The sequence below is a fragment of the Drosophila sechellia genome, chromosome X (genome assembly GCF_004382195.2).
Source record: "Drosophila sechellia strain sech25 chromosome X, ASM438219v1, whole genome shotgun sequence".
Lineage (NCBI taxonomy): Eukaryota > Metazoa > Arthropoda > Insecta > Diptera > Drosophilidae > Drosophila > Drosophila sechellia.
The window spans coordinates 4,625,808-4,642,146 of NC_045954.1; the positions used below are offsets into that span (position 1 = coordinate 4,625,808).

Below are 16,339 nucleotides of genomic sequence, written 5' to 3' on the forward strand. Positions count from 1 at the left end.
CCCCCTTAGCCCCCTTAGCCCCCTTGCCGTCCGCCTCTTAAGAGAACTCAACTTTGACCCCCTGCGACCCCGTAGCGAGTAACGCTTCATTTTCTTTATTTCGGCTGGCAGCACGCGCATTACATTACATTACAACATGGCCGGAATGGGTCCGGTCGATCCGGAGTCCATGTCCATGTCCGTGTCCGTGTCCATGTCCGTATCCGTATCCGCATTCGCATCCTTGTTCTGGAAAATGAGAGAGCGGGACGGCCAGTGGCTTTTCCGACTCGCATTTCGGCCACTCGCTGTTTGCCCATTTCTATTCGAGTGCGAGCGTGAGTGTCAAGTGAGTGTTTGAGTGCTCGGCTTATTCATGGCCAGTTGATTCGAGTGGAATGAGTGCTGGCTACTGGCTGTCCACTAAGTAATTGTCTGATGTGAGCTTACGGGCCACAGAATATCCGCCATTTAGTCCGCAAAAACACTGATTCAACATGGCATTTATTCAAGGATTAGTAAATAAATGTAAATCTAATATTCACATTAACACAACCCATCTTATTTCACATTTATTAAATATATAATATTCATTTCCTGACAACGAACTACTGGTTTCTCGTTTAAGCCTTTTTTTCCGCGCACTTTTCCGCCCTGTGGCTTTCCTTTCTTTCGCCTTGCGAGGATTTTCCGCAGCTTCTTCATACGGTTTGCTCGATTTTTCGGTACAAATTGATGCCATCTGTTCGACGTTTAATGCCTTTGGGTTTTTGGCCAGCTCCCGGGCCATTTGTCGTGCAACACTTTCAGCGCTTTTTAATGCAGTGGCTGCATAATTTTAACGTTCGTAAGTCGCCTGCATTATCCGGGCCATAAATCGGACAAGAAAGACTTGGCCACGCCCACACCCACTGCTGGATGCCCCTGGGTTCTCCGTGGATGCGGATGCGGTGGAGCAGTTAATTTTGGCCAACGGGCAGCTCAATTTTCACACGATTGGCCCCGGCTCACAATCATATCCCTTCAGCCCAACATACATATATATATATATATATATATATATATTTATTCCTACCTGCAAGCCCACTCACCTGACCCGAAAGCCACTTAAGAGCCATTCAAATTACGTTTCATTACGCTTATTGAGGGGGGCTTCAGCAAGCAAACCTTTTTACGGACGGCAGGTGATCCCGAAAGTCGGCGAGACTCGCACTGAAATTACCACTTGCCAAAGAACTCTAAATAAATTGAGCAAATATTTATTATGTTTTCTTTTTTTATAACATTTTCCAAAGCGTTCTTTGGCATGTTTCTTGTAACCAATTGGTTGTATTTGTATATTTAAATTTTTTTATTGGGTAACTCCAAGTCCAGCAGTGAATGCGAGTGCCTTCAAAGTTTGTGGCTTTGTTTTATGGCCTCGAACTTTTGAATTCAATTTGTTTTTGGGCAGCCAAAAGTTATTGATTTAATTCGTATCTGGGGAATGCTTAATCAAAAATACTCGGATATATGACGTGCAGTAACACCCTGTTTTTTCGACACTTTTACCATCGGAAAATGTAAGGGAAAACTTGGTTGGCCGTCCGTGTGTGTATGTGTGTGCTGCTCGTTAGCACAACTCCGTGGAGATAGTTTTCCGACTTTCCTTGTTTTCATCATCGATTGGGAGCCCAGTATCTGGTCAAGTGGGCCGTGTAAACGCTGTCAGTCGGCAAGCGATTCAGCTCGAACCTTTTGAAGCAGTCCAGTTAGGTTTCTTTTCGACAAAACATCAGCACAGAACGTCTAAAAATTTTCTAAGTATTTAATATATTTGTTATGTATATATATCCACTGCATTAGGTACGGGAATTTGGCGTTTAAAATGGCTTTTCCGAGGGCTAAGAAAAGAAGTAAGAAAATCGAGGCGACGCCAATGGATGAGGACGAAAAAAAGAAAAATCGTGAACGTAAACATGTCTTGCGTCATATATCGCGGGCACCCGGAAAATGTGCCTTGTGTAATCAATTGGTGTTCCCATCGAGCATGCTGCTTCACATGATCCGCAAGCACAATAATAGTCCGAATACCGACTTGGCGATCATCTATGACGACCAAGGACTCCGTAAAAACTTCAATCTAAATAGGTTAAAATACGACAAGCCGCAGGCGTTGAATATACTCCTGTATGCTGGCACCGAGGGCAAGCCGCAAACTCGACCAGCTCGCAGATTTTTGAGTTTTTCCAATTACGATCTCCCTCTTATTTTGCGTCAGTACGAGCATCATTTAATGATGATCCTAATGATTTGCAAGACGTCTTGTTCCTCCATGCTGCCCAGAAGAAATTCCATGCTGAAGAAAATGCGTAATACGCCGGAGAACACCATATATGTTATCTGGGTGATTGGCCCGGAGACCACGAGTCGAATGTTTTATACGCTGACTGCATTCGATCGCAGCTACACACAATCGCGCAGTGTTATCCGGAAAACAAGGAATTTCTTTCTATCGCAGCGTCCGAAGGACTTCCTTTATAACGAGAATGATTACCTGATGCTTCGCCATGAGGAGGCAATGGGTTTAATGAGAGGCGAGGGCGACGAAGTGTATCAGACACCGTACATTAAGCTGGAACTATTTGTGCACGTGGAGCCTAGTCTGGTTTCGTTACCCACACAATTGCTTCCGAAACCAATGATGTCAGATAAAGTGCGAAAATTCCCATTGTCAAATAAGGCGGTTGATGTTCCGCTCCCTAGAATGATGACGGAACAGCAACTCGAACGGGTCACAAGGATGTCCAGGGAAGGAGTTAAGGCAGACACTAAGGCCGCGGAAGAATCAAATGTCATCTCAGACGATGAAGATAGTGACGTAAAAAAAGGGCTCCTTATATATATGTACTCAGTGACGATACCTGAGGACCAGGGAACGCAAAAACAAGTCAAGGACGTAGAGCAAGCAAATCCACTCGAGACTGGTCCCGTAGTCACGGCTCCGTACCCGCAAGACGAATTTGAAAAGCACGCAGCCGATCAGGGAGAAGACAAGTGTCGGCAGCTACTGAAAAGCATGGAAGGCTGTCCAGAAGCTTCTTCAAATGAGATCAAAAATGTTCTCAAGGATGTCGCTAAGGAGAGATCTTTGGGCGACAAGGACTCCAACCAGCAATCAATCAATGAAAGAAATGAATTTGTTAATGACCAAAATAAGCATAACGAGTCCTCAGAAATGCAGTCAGGATCACACGAAAAGGCCGAATTGAGTCAAGAAGGTTCCCAAAAAAGCTCTGAGATATTTAACTTGGTAAAACCAATCAACAATCGAGTAGAGCAAACTATTAAGGATGAAGTGTTTGATTGGATCAAGGACACAGTACGAAAGGTGGCTGAAGAGACGATAACTACCAAGCTACACATAGATTCTGAATTGGAACTACAACCAGAACTGGAGACGAAAACCGGAAATAAAGCCGCGAAGCCGACAAACTAAAGCGGAAACGGAAGCTATAACTAAAACTAAAGTTCCACCAAAATTCCAGCAGTATAACACATTTATTTTCATCCGACTACGAAATTTTAATTGAAAAAATCGTAATGTTCCTTCAACCATATTAATTTTTCTTACCAAAAAATTTCACGTAACAAATTGTAAATTTTTCAGTACAATAAATGACCCGAATTCAGCTTGCATACCGAATAAGATTTTTATAAGAGCGAAAATGCTTTCGTTGTTTTCATTGCCATTATTTAAATTCCAGTTTCGTTTCATAGTCGCCACATAAAAATGGTCAAATCCTGTGGAAAGACTGTGTGTGCGATAAAGGGGGAGTTTGCGGAGGGCTTTTAGTGAGGCAACCAAACCATTGCGGTTATCAACGCACGTTGCACTCAGCAGGAGATTTCATTCCATTCCGGTTATTTAAAATATAAAGATTTGAATTTAAAAAGCTTGCAAATGCGGTGCACGGATAGCAGGTGAAGGTGTGTGCCAAACCGATTAAATAATGCACTAATAGTTCAGTCTGACATTTATTTAAGCTGCTGCCGGCTTTACACTGGAAGCAAAACCTGAGTGCAAATTTAAAATGTTATTCAATGCACAAACGTTGGTATCAAACAGTGGCAAAAAACAATTAAGGTCTTTAATTCAGATGTGCGCAACGAAGGATGCAGAAAAAAAATATAAAAATACAGGACGTCAAACGAGAAGATAAAAGTACAGTCCCGCCAAACTGCAGGCGATTTCTGTCAAACTGACAGTCGGCTGAAAGGAGAGAAAGAGGGCGCGATAGCCGCCAAGAACGAGAAGGATAGATCGAGGTGAGAAAATCACTGAATGAATCTCATCCGAGAGTTTTCGCACTTGAAAGCGGCCGGCAAACAAAACAAGGACACCAGGAAGTGGGCGGAAAGGGTGAAAGGGCAGCGCGGCCCGTCCAGAGTTGCCTGCAACTGAAATGTCCGACGAACAATGCAAAAAATTAAAAAAAAAAATGAACACACAAAAAATAGCACCAGACTCGGAAAGGTAAAAAATAAGAATGGCCGGCAACACAAATAAAATGCGAAAATGCTGGGCGACAAGAACAACAAAAGTACAACAACAACGACATCAACGGTGGAAATCTTCTGCTCTGCGGCAGTGGAAAACTTTTGAATAATTTATCTTGCGTTGAAAGGACGTTTTCATTAAAATTCGCCAACGTATTTAAAGTGCGAGATAACTCCCAGAGTGGCGATTATTCAAGTGAGTTCATTTGCCTGCTAGGAATGCTAAATGCGAAGGTAACTCCCCATACAGAAGAACATATACATATATATATACATTTATATACACACATAACTCCCGGAAAATGTGTTTCACTGACAACCAAAACTCACTTCTAGGAAAATGGGTAGCAACCAAGCCGTACTTTGTACATTATTTTGACCAACTCAACACATGTTATGCGGTAATTGTTTTATTTTAAACGAGATAATAAATCAACAATAACATCATATGAATACGAGAGTAAGAATTTCTCTGTGGGATAACAATACCCAACTTAATGATAATAAAATTGCAGAAAATTATAAAATAACATTTAATGATTTTAACGATTATAACTTTATATTTTTTGTATGTGTATTCCTAAATTCTACCCAAAAAAAAGGCGGTTGCCAAACTGCAAAGGGAAAACAAATGGAGAGCGAGGTTTTCATTGGAAAATTGTTTTACATTTCAATTTAATTAAATTTTTTGTGTATGGTTATATGGTTTTGTGTTTTCCACTAAAATGAAACACAAAACATCAAATATTTAAACGTAATTGTACTTTGAGTATTTCCAACTTAAAGAAGCTTTAATTTAGCATTATATTTCATTAAAATCCTGTTATTAATTAGCATTTTAAGTCACCATTTCAATGCCCAGATTTAGCGCCTTTGTATCTGGCAAATGTGTCAAAAGTGAGCCAACAAAAAGCTAATTTTCTGTCTCAAACAGACGCAGCTGAAATGCAGCTAATTTAATCGGAAACACAAAAGAAACCATTCATTTCGGTGACGGAAATCTTCCAAATCTTTCAAATCATGCCTTTGTTTTTCCTTCACCTTGTACTATAGGTTTTTTTTTAAATTATTTATAAAAGTGTTAGCCGGTTTGGACTAAATGTTAGTGGCTAGCTCTCTTGTTGCGCTTTGTTTTTATTCGGAGGCTTTTTGTTAACTGAAATATGGCGCTTTCGCTGCTGCATATCTCGCGTAAATATCGCGGCATTCACATGTGCCTGTGCTTATTCAGGAAAAGTGGGTGGCGATGGGCGCATTAACGTTGGCTACAAACTACAAACTGCACTGGGGCTGGCAATTTTCTTGCGGATCCCCACCGCAGCGCCCAGCCATTTCCATTTTATTCCGCTCCTGGGCAGCGTCGTTTCATCGCGCAATTTCCGAGCAAGTGTTGGCAATATAAAAATAGCGACAAAATATAAAAGTAATTTATGTTCGCCTTTTTCCATATCATTTCTATATGCATGAGTTCGGGCCACTCACTTCAGCTGGGTAGTTTATAAAAATGTATGGTACACCAACCAGCCAACCAACTACCGCTGCCGGCTCATCCTTTTTGTGATATATGAAATATGCATGCTGATGCGCTCGTTTGTATGCGCCAAACTGCATTTAATTTATTAAAATAAATAATTTGCAGTGTTGGATAACGGTGTCTAAGTTATGTCAACGACGATAAAGCACTTTGTGAATGTATCTTGCTTGAGCGTAACGCGAAAATACTTACCTGCTGTACGAGTAGTTTCCTATGACATCAATTATTCTGTAGTGTTGAGCAACGTTGTATGAGGCAGCTAAAAGTGACTGAATAGAGCACGTTTAAACAGTGTCCGATTTGTGTTAGTAATGATAAAACACCAGATGCTTTGTCCATAATTGATGACAGGCCTTGGTCGTCGCTTTCAATATGATTAACCAATTGCCTCGTTAAAATTTACATGAAGCGAAACCGAAATTAAATATGTTTAGTCCGAAATCACATTTCATTATAGTGCGGCAATTGCATAATAATGTGGTCAGCCGCAAATAGCAGCCATTATCCGAGTCACCCAGCAAACCAAACCCACCCACCTGTTTATATAGTTACCCAACACGTTTTGTTGATGTCAAAACGCATTCCAAAATACTCATGAATATATCAGCATGAGCATTTGCCAGATTCATTTGACAGGATGTGGCAGGTGGATCTTTGTTAGTACACCCCGAAAGCAAATATAAATGCATATCCGCGAGCATGTATGTATTTGCGTAATCGATTTCTAGTTTTTCATAGCTGCAAGCTAAACGAAACCCATATCAAACCAACAGAATAAAGCAGATATTTTTGTTTTATGTGCAGAAATATTTAATAACTTTTTATTTGAAGCCAAGCTACCTGAAACTTTTTCGCCCACAACATGAATTCCATTACCAGCTTAGCAAAAATAATTAGGATGTCCCTTTTGACTTTGTTCAAATATTTCCGGGCCAAATTGTCAACTAAAATGATACACAATTTGTGCTAGCAAATGGCCGAGCGGCATATTTTTTTATTGTTCATCAAGTATGCAGAAAGGGAGAGAGAGAGTGTTCATAGTGTAAAAGTGTCTATTTACATAGTCATGCATCATGGCAGACAGCGAGAGAGACGGAGATATGGGTGGCGAGAAAGAGAGCCACACATAGGGCATGAATGAGAAGGCGAGAGACAGGTACAAATGCTTGGTAAGGAACTGCATACAACAAAAAAATTAAAATATCTATATGGAAAAGTTCATAAATTTTCAAACACCACGCGAGCTGGGAAAACCAGCAAACGGGAGAAAGGGAAAGAGACGCAGCACACAGGGGGGCACAGATTGCGGCAAACTATTTGCAGCGCAGCAAAAGTGAAATGCAAATAAATCCCCAAATGCCAGCCCAACCCAGTCGCAAGTACATGCAACACTAAACAACAGGCACGTTCGTCTTTAGCACGGCTCCAAATTTCCCATTTTTTTCTCTCTCTAGGTGCTACCTCACCACCCACCGATTTTCCACCCATTTTCCCGCCTCGTTTGCCGGCTGAGAGATGGCCAAAAAACTACTCGCACACATATGTATGCAAAATATGCCCACCTACACCTATAAAAAAAAAATGTGAAACCAACGGACAGGCAGGGAATAAAAAGAAAACTCCGGAAAATTCGCTTACAAATCGTTGGACAGCAGAGTGCGTGGTCTACGCCATGACTTTTGCCCATTTGCGAGTAAACACTCGCATCTCCAGATTAATACGATTTCAATGTAGCCCACTTTTTGAGCTCCGCTGGGAAGTGAACTGGATTCTGCTCTCGGAAAGTAAATTAAATTTAAATTTGCAGCCATTAAAAGCAGCATTAGGATGATCCTATTAAAGACCAGAGATAGTATATAGTATTTAAATACTAAATATGGCATTTATAAGATCTGGCAAAAAAAGAAAACATACCATAAAATTACTTCGATCCAAACTGACCTAATTTCAATGATAGTCATCCCTGTCAGTCCCCGGAGATTCGGCATGATCAAAGGTTCCACGGCTGTGGGTCTCTGTTTCTGAGTATTCCCCAGCTGGAAATCATTGACAATTCGCTGATGTCTCCCCAAAAGCCCCGAGGAAGTGTGGCAAAAGGCACTAAAAATGAGAATGAAAATAAAAATAAAAAAAGGGAGCCCATAAATGGCAGAGCCAAAGCGAAACACTGCGGGGTCGAGGGGCTTTTTGGCACACGTGGAAGCATTTTGTCGGACCGGAAGTCGCATAATTCCAAAGCGGAAACAACTAATTTGATTGTATTTAGCACCAGTTGAGGATCGGGCATCCGGACGTAAAGCGGGTATAAATTGCGAGGGCCTTTAAAGGGGGTGGGGGGTGGTAGTTGGTTGGCTTAATGAGCAACTTTTAGTTGCAATTAGCCAGCAGAGGAGCAGCTGGAGTGGAGAAACATCGAGTCGAGGCCCAAACCTCAGACCCGGCTACTGCGGTTTTAAACATTTCACTTTCGTTACTCGCAAAAATGTGCTAACTTTTTAATGCCCTCAACTGTTGTCCAAAGCACTCCGTACAACTGGCCGCATATATCTATATATATATATATGTATATTATAGCGAAATGGAGAGAGTGCAAACTTTGCTGATATCAAAATGAACGACTCGGGCCATAATGCTAGGCAGGTCAGTGGCTGACAGCTGCAAAACTATTCCGAAATTGGAGCCAGGTGAAATGCTGCACAACTTTACATCGCTTGATTAAAAACTTTCCAAAAAACGTTAGGTTAACTCGTTTTAAACTTTGGCATCGCCTTAAAGTTGCAACAAATCTCGCATATAATTAATGCGATTCGAAACAAGGCGAACAAGAAAGTAAGAATAAAGTATTTGTCTTAAAAGTAATAGACTATGATGCTATTCAAAAATATACTATAATTTATTGGAGCCAACTGCCACCGATGTACCATGACGAAAAGCTGCTTGCTGCGACAGCCAGGAAAAGTTTATAACTCAATTTGTTGGACATTCCGCAGAACATATCCATAGTTAATGATCCTCCGTGGGGCGCAGTTAATATCGCAAACAACGGGGAAAATGGGGGAAAACTTTTGCGAATGGGAACGGCTGGTGGAAAATGGTGGAAATGATAAAGCGGCGGGAGTGGGGGCTCTGCCACTTTTCCAGCAAACCTTTTTGACAAGCGTCGCAGTCATAACTTTTACTGCGCTACTTGTTGTTGCTGTTATAATTGCTCATTACGCTGGCATGTGCCACGCCCACGACCATGCCCATACCCACGCCTACGCCTAAAAACGCAACCGCTTCCCTTTCTCGACATTTTGCAGCTTTGCAGCTCGCCACAATGAAACTTTTTAGTTTATTTTATTATTTTTTCCCCACTTCCATTCATTTTTTTGCTGTTGTTTTGTGTTGTGTTTGTTTGATGCCTTCCAATGGCAGATTTCCCGAAAACCGAAACTTTTCTCTAGGCCCAAATTAAAACAGTATAAGCATAGTCAAACACCGAAGACCCTTAGGTGGTTCAAACATATTTTGCTGGACTTTATTTCTGTTGGGTTGGCTAGCAAAAAGGAGCGCTGAGCTAATTAAAATCATTTCATAAATTTGCCATTTCTTCGGGTGCACAGCAAACATAAGCAGGAAAATTCCCAGAAAGTGGCATTGAAAGTGAAATTACTAGACTAGAAATGGGCTCCTATTTGGGCGTTTCACAGCACTGCACGAAAAATGATGTGACCATATGACGCGTATAAGGTAATAAATTATGAAGTTTTTAAATTGCACCTTTAATGTTTGCATCTCTTTCCACTGACCAACACTGGTATTTCAGCCATCAAATATTTTCACCCAGCCAGCAAACACTGGGCTTTCAATGTAAGAACGGTTTACTTAGGTGTTGATGGGAATGTATTTTGGGGGTGGCTGGGCTATCGGGTGTGGTTTTTCGGTGGTTGGGTGGTTGGGTAGATGGGTGGGTCAAAGAACCGGATGGGCTTTGAGAGCCTGCGGCTGGGACGCGACACGTGCAACGGGCGCGTCAAATAGGAATTCATTAACAAAACGTTACACAAAATTTTAATTAAATATTAAAACATAAAAGTTTGTCGAGCAATATTTTCGGTGGTGCGTTGGCGACAGAATTTCGTCCAGGCCTTGGGGCACTTGAGCACCCGAAAATCGCCTCGAAAGCCACCCAGTTTGGGCAGCAGCATGACAGCGGGCTTTTGTTGTTGCTTTCGCTGCCTTTGGTAATAGAAAATTAAGTTCTATTTATGTGCAAAAGTTGCTCATTAAAATCGAGCAGGCAAACTTTGATTAAACTTGCAGGCCGCTATTATTTCTTCCATTTTTTTCACTAGTTCCTATACGAGTATACACTTTTCTCTGGGGCAACAGTTTGTTTTTATGCGACAAAACTTGTCGATAATTTAATTAGTAGAATTTCCTAGCCGGACACACAATGGCTGGACAATAAATGCCAGAGTGGCGAACAGCAGACAGCAAATTGCCCATAAGGCTTGAAAGCGGCCTGAGGGGCGTTGGGCGTAAGTAGATGGGCGTGCCACTCCACACGGCTACTCCACAGAAATGCTGTTCGGTTTTGCTTGCGGGCATTTAATGTATCTTTAATTTCCCCTGTGGTTCGTGTCGTACACAATCAGAGAAATATACATACATGCAGACACATATATGTACACACATGACGATGTGTGGCGAACATGTATGCATGTGTGTGTGTGCGTGTGTGCTTGTGCATTTCCGTTTCCGCTGAATAGTCGTGGTTCCGGTTATCTGGGGAATTTTCTTCAGCTCTTTTTTGGAAATTTTATGCCAGCCCAAAGACAGCTAATTCGCAGAGGTTACAAATTTGGTTAGAAGCGAAGAAGAAAAGTCTTAAAATAGACATTGATATTAGTAAATAAGGGGTTTAACTGGTAAAATTGTATTTATCTCCCACATCCGTCATTCCCAACAAACTGAATATTAAAGTGAGCCACTCTGTTTGGCAATCACACTTGATTGAGTCCCCAAAATCCACATTGTCGTCATCGTCGTCGTCCAAAATCCACATACAAATTGGAATTTCAGACAGAAAGATAGAGGGATATACATTTTGTGTTCTTAGAATTAGTGGCCTTACTCACGGCCCTAGACAATAATAACGACTTGTAGTTAATGCCGTCAAGCTAAGAAGTCCTGGGATTTCCCAAGCCGAAAGAAAAGAAGGGCCACCGAGAGATCGAGATAATACAACCCTTTTTAATTCGAGTTTAAGGATTTTGGGCGAGGCTAATGACGCCTTTGGGGAAATTCACCATCGACGGTCGATGGTCCAAGGTTGGCAGCCAAAGGAAAAACAAAATCGACCAGTGCATCCAATTAACTGGGAACATAAGACCACTCACTCACTTCTTCATTATACAGAGCTGCCCATTGGGGCCAACACAGAAATCAATGCGAAGACCAGGGAACTCATGAGTCCTTCAAACGGTTGCCTTTTCAGGGGCCCAATGTATTACGCATGCAATGTTTGGTGTCTTTATGCTACACTGAACAAAAAATCAGAATCAATATATAAATTTTGTATTGTAAAAATATATTTTTAAGAATTAAGAAGTCACAATGCATTAATTTAACATATAAGTGTTTTCTCTCAGTGATCAGTTCTGATTCTGAGGTGTGGCTGACTTTGATTTGATTGAGCACAAAATGTACCATTTCTCAGCCTGTCCAAACATTCAACTGCACTCGATGTCCGCTGCGTAACATCGAGGTTGTTCCGGTTTTGAAGTGGTTTTCCAGCCGCCGAAAAGGGGGGTACTTTGCATAGGAGGGGGTTGAGGGGTTTTGAACAGTCCGTAATACCCTGACTAGGCGTGTTCACATGCCACGCCCATTTGACGCACACGGCAAGTGCAACAAGCTGGCAACCAGGACAGCGCCAAAAACTAAGCCAGCTGGAAAGCCGTTTTGCGCAATGATAGCACACCCAATACCCAATACCACTAGTAATAAATGCTATATATATGTTAAGCTGCATTACATATGCTTGCTAAGTGCGAAAAATTGGAAGAAAGTCGAATGTTAAAATGAATAAAATTAATGAATAATTAAAATACCCTTGGCGATGCCCAAATGCCAGGGTATGCACTGTGCAATCACACGACAACGCCTGCACCCAAACTGGAGCACATCAATGGGGATTTATAAAAAATGCAAATTCATTAGAAGAGCCGCCGACCAGGACGAGTTGGCCGACTGAGTGCTGAGATCTCGAGAGCTCGAAAGCTGTTAGATTCGGTTCAGTTGGGGGCCAGCAGCTGCTCTACTAATTCCACTGACTTGACACCGGCAAAAAAAAGTGCATGCCACAGAAATGGGGCAAGGCAGGCACCTAGGCACGGAACCTCAGACACAGAGGCGTCGTGTCAGCGCCGGGTGAAAGTGCAGCGTCAGGGGCTTTCCGCCCCCCGCACCACAGCACCCCCTTCCTCCAATCTCTAACACTTTTTCCCACTTTCTCCACGGCGATGGCAGCATTTGGAAATTAAAAAGAACACCAACGGACCAGAAGAAGTCGAAGGAAATGTGCAACCTTTGGCTGCACATATTGACGAAGCTGATGGGATGGCAAATATTCCGCACATGCGGATGCGTGGTAGCAACGGCGACTTGGACATCCACTCCAATCTTTAAATTCAAAAAACTCAAAATGCCAAACTGAAGCTATGCTAAGGTATAGAGAAGTATGAAACAATATATTTAAAAAGCGGAAGTGTGATTTACAATGAGGAATAAGCTAGTTCCTTTTACATACAACTCTATTTATAAAGATTTGGGATTTTTTGCTCAAAAGATATATTTGTAGAAACAGGAAAACTCTTCCATCACTCTATCGTTTTGCGATTCTTCCAACCTCATTTCTGCGCTTGCTGCTGAGTTGCTTTTACCTGCTGGCTGCACACACCGCATGAGTCCTGATGTCTTGATGTCCTCATGTCCTGGTGTCCTGGTGTCCTGGTGTCCTGGTGTCCTTATGTCCTGAAGTCCTTCGCGACTTTCTTACCTGTGCGGTCTCCGAAGCACATAAATCTCAACTGTGGCCGCCATTTGAAGCGTCTTTTCAAGAGTCGACTGCGCGAATGGGATTGCGAATGAAATTCAAATTCGCTGCATACTTTGCGGCGCTTATTAAACTCAAGATAAACGCCCGAAAGGCAAAACGAAACGAAAAAGGATTTGTGGGCGTTTATGGAGGCGTGGCAGACCACTAATAGCAGCGCCTTGTTGCCACCGCAAAGCATGCTTTTCGGTTTAATGAAGCAGCCGCGGATTCAGCAGCAGATTCTCCGAAACTTGTGAAAACTCTTTCGCGGCAGTCATAAGTTCAATCAACATCAAATTTAATTAAAACGCTAAAAGCATCCTCGCACGCCACCCTGCCCCCAAATGCAAAGTGAGAAAAAAGTAGCCAGCCAAAGAAAAAGCACCAAGAATGCGTGCACTGTGAGCAAAACCGCAGCTCATGACAATAAAGTCAACGATTACATTGGTTTACAAATTCTTTCATTGGAATTCTTTGGAATTTTCGAAAGTTTCGAATATTTCGCTCAGTGTACTCGCAATGGCCGGAGGGGGTCGACACTGGCGAGAGAGAAAAGAGCGAGCATTAAAACGGAAATAATTGTGGTCTGGCCCGAGACCGTCGGACCGGATATGGCCAGATCCAGGGGCGTCTGCTCGGAGAGGGGCGTGGCAATGGTAGGTGAGCCGTTGCAGGGGCAGCGACATTTGCAAGACTTTTGGTTTGTAATTAAGTAGCCAAATGGCAGACAGACAGCCGAAGGGTGAGAAACAGAGGGAGAAAGGAGTCGAAACTTTAGAGAGACTGGTCGACCGAAAGAGGATGTTAGCCATCCGCAGCTAATCATAGTTACACAAATGCTTATGGCGGAATTAACTTGGCCGCCAACGATGAGAAACAATTGAAATCGATGGTAAGAGTCAAAGAGATTGCAGAAATTGAACAAAAAGCATTAAATGGGAAAAAGCGGAATTTTAAAACTTATGTGCACTTAACAATTATACAACACTAAGTAAAAGATAAGCCAGCAGTTAATAGTTAAGTGTGGAAATATTAGCACACAAGTCCAAGAAAAAAACTTTCGAAATTCCATTCTCCATTAGACAAAGTTTATTCCCGTGTTGCACAAAGGAATTTAAATTTTAAAACAAAGTGCTCGGCAATTTCATTAAGTATAAATTAAAACAACTAGACAGCCAGACCAAACGAATGGCTAACACGGAAAGGAAAACTTTTGCAGACTTAAAAGCCCTCGAAGGTTAATTCTCAACTTGTGTTGGCCGTTCTTTTTTTTCCAGCCAAAAAATGTAGAAAAACTAAAACAGAGGCCCAAATACAATTATAAACACATTTGTCTAACCATTTTTGCACTTTTATTCCATTTTTGCTGGCCCCTTTGGCAACTTTAGTGGCATGCTCACTTTCAATTTGGCCTTCGTGTGAGTGCAACACACGTGAGTGTTGTTGCAACAATGGAAGAGGACAAAAAACTGAAGAGGTGCGAGTGCGAGGGGGCGAGGTGCGGAGACAGGGACAGCAACACGGGCACAGAGCAAATTGTGTAGAAGAAATAAAAGAAAAGTGAGAAATGCAGACAGACTCTGTTAGTGGCAAACTTTTGCCGCTTTGCAACACTTGAGCACCAGCACTCAGCGAAAGAGACGGCTATACGGCGCCAGAAAGAGAGAGAGCGAGAGATCTAAATGGGGCTAGAATGAGAGGGCGAACATAGCTTATCCACCCACACATGTGAGTGCGAAACTAATTTAAAAAGTAATTATTACTTCCGGCTTTTACACAGCTGCACTAAGGTAAAAAATGATGATAAAAAGCTTACAATGTGCAACGCAAAACTAATTTTGTTGCTCAGATATTTTGGAAAGTGCACAACAGATTTGCGTTAACTTTAGCAATAAATATTGAACAGGCCAGATTTTTGGCCAAAGCAAGTGTTTAACTTTAATAGCAGCTCTCTGCACAAAGATCAATTGGCAATCCAATGGGGGAATTACAGCAAACAAAGTTACACTATTTTCGGTTCAAACAATTTGTAAAATTTGTAACTTTGGCAAGAATTGCAGTTCAGATAATTGCCTGCTCCTTTCGAATGTCCCTTAAACGGACTTCCTTGTTTTCCAGCTAAAAATCAACACGGCGGTCTGACCGTTTACTTTCTCAACAAAGCCAAATCAGAGTAAATAATAATAAACTAGCCCGATGGTAACAACAGCTCACCCCTTGCCACTAAATCAGACCACGCCCCTACCCACGGGCAACCGCAACATCGACAGCTGCAACAACATTACGTGCAACAACAAATGCTTATTTAGTGCTGGCAATCTGTGTTCGATGTGTTTCGATTGTTGTGACCAAGGGCCGCAGGTGAAAAGTGGGCGCAAAAATGGGAGTGGCATTGATGGGTGGCAGCGCTGGCAAACAACAAAAGTTGCCAAACTCAGCAGCGGAAACTTCAGGTTCAGTGGTCTTTTTTGCCAAAGCAATTAATTTACTAAAACTATTTGCGATTTGCACGTAAACCAATTTAAAATCAAAGTCCAAGTAAATGCCAAAAACAAATGATGAATGGAGTATCCTGCGGTTATACCTCTATGACACTCAAGTTTTTGCTCCATTTTGTAGTAAAATGTGAAAAGTCATTAAATGAATAGCCAATAGAGAACCAAATTGGGTCAGCGTGTATAACTTGTATGGGAATTTAACACTTAGTTTTATGAATAATAAATATTTGATAACGCATTTTTCCCATGTGCAATGACAGACACTCAAAAGTAAACACCATGAATCCAGTGAGCGGGCAATAAACGCAATTCATACATAAACGAATATGCATCATAAATATCATATATATCATAAATAAATATATATGGGAGAGACATGAAGATTTGTCATAATACCGGTTAGGCAATGATTCCCGGGCTAATAACAGATCTAATGCCAAAGCAAACGCTGTGAAATGGCCAAAATATATATGTATATATATATAGAGAGCACATAAAGACGACAATGTGGCCATAAAAGCTAAAGCAAATGCGAAAGCAAAAGACAAGCAAACACACTCGCGCACTCACTGACATTTCATTTCATAAGCCCGGCATTTTAATCTCGAGGCATAAACTCGTTGACACCCGTTGTCACACAACACACAACACACACCACCCACCACACCTCCCCCTCCCACGACGAAGGAAATGTCCTTTCTCCTT

At 41.9% G+C, this 16,339-nt stretch overlaps 2 protein-coding genes across 2 annotated transcripts in view; both read left to right on the forward strand.

Moving 5' to 3' along the window:
- The window catches only part of LOC6612458, a 62,295-nt gene that overhangs the window by 31,788 nt on the left and 14,168 nt on the right, over positions 1-16,339 (forward strand). The window lies entirely within an intron of this gene.
- LOC6612459 lies at positions 1,678-3,554 on the forward strand. The gene has a single exon (XM_002036931.2). The coding sequence runs from the start codon at positions 1,847-1,849 to the stop codon at positions 3,455-3,457; it is 1,611 nt and encodes a 536-aa protein (XP_002036967.1). The 5' UTR covers positions 1,678-1,846; the 3' UTR covers positions 3,458-3,554.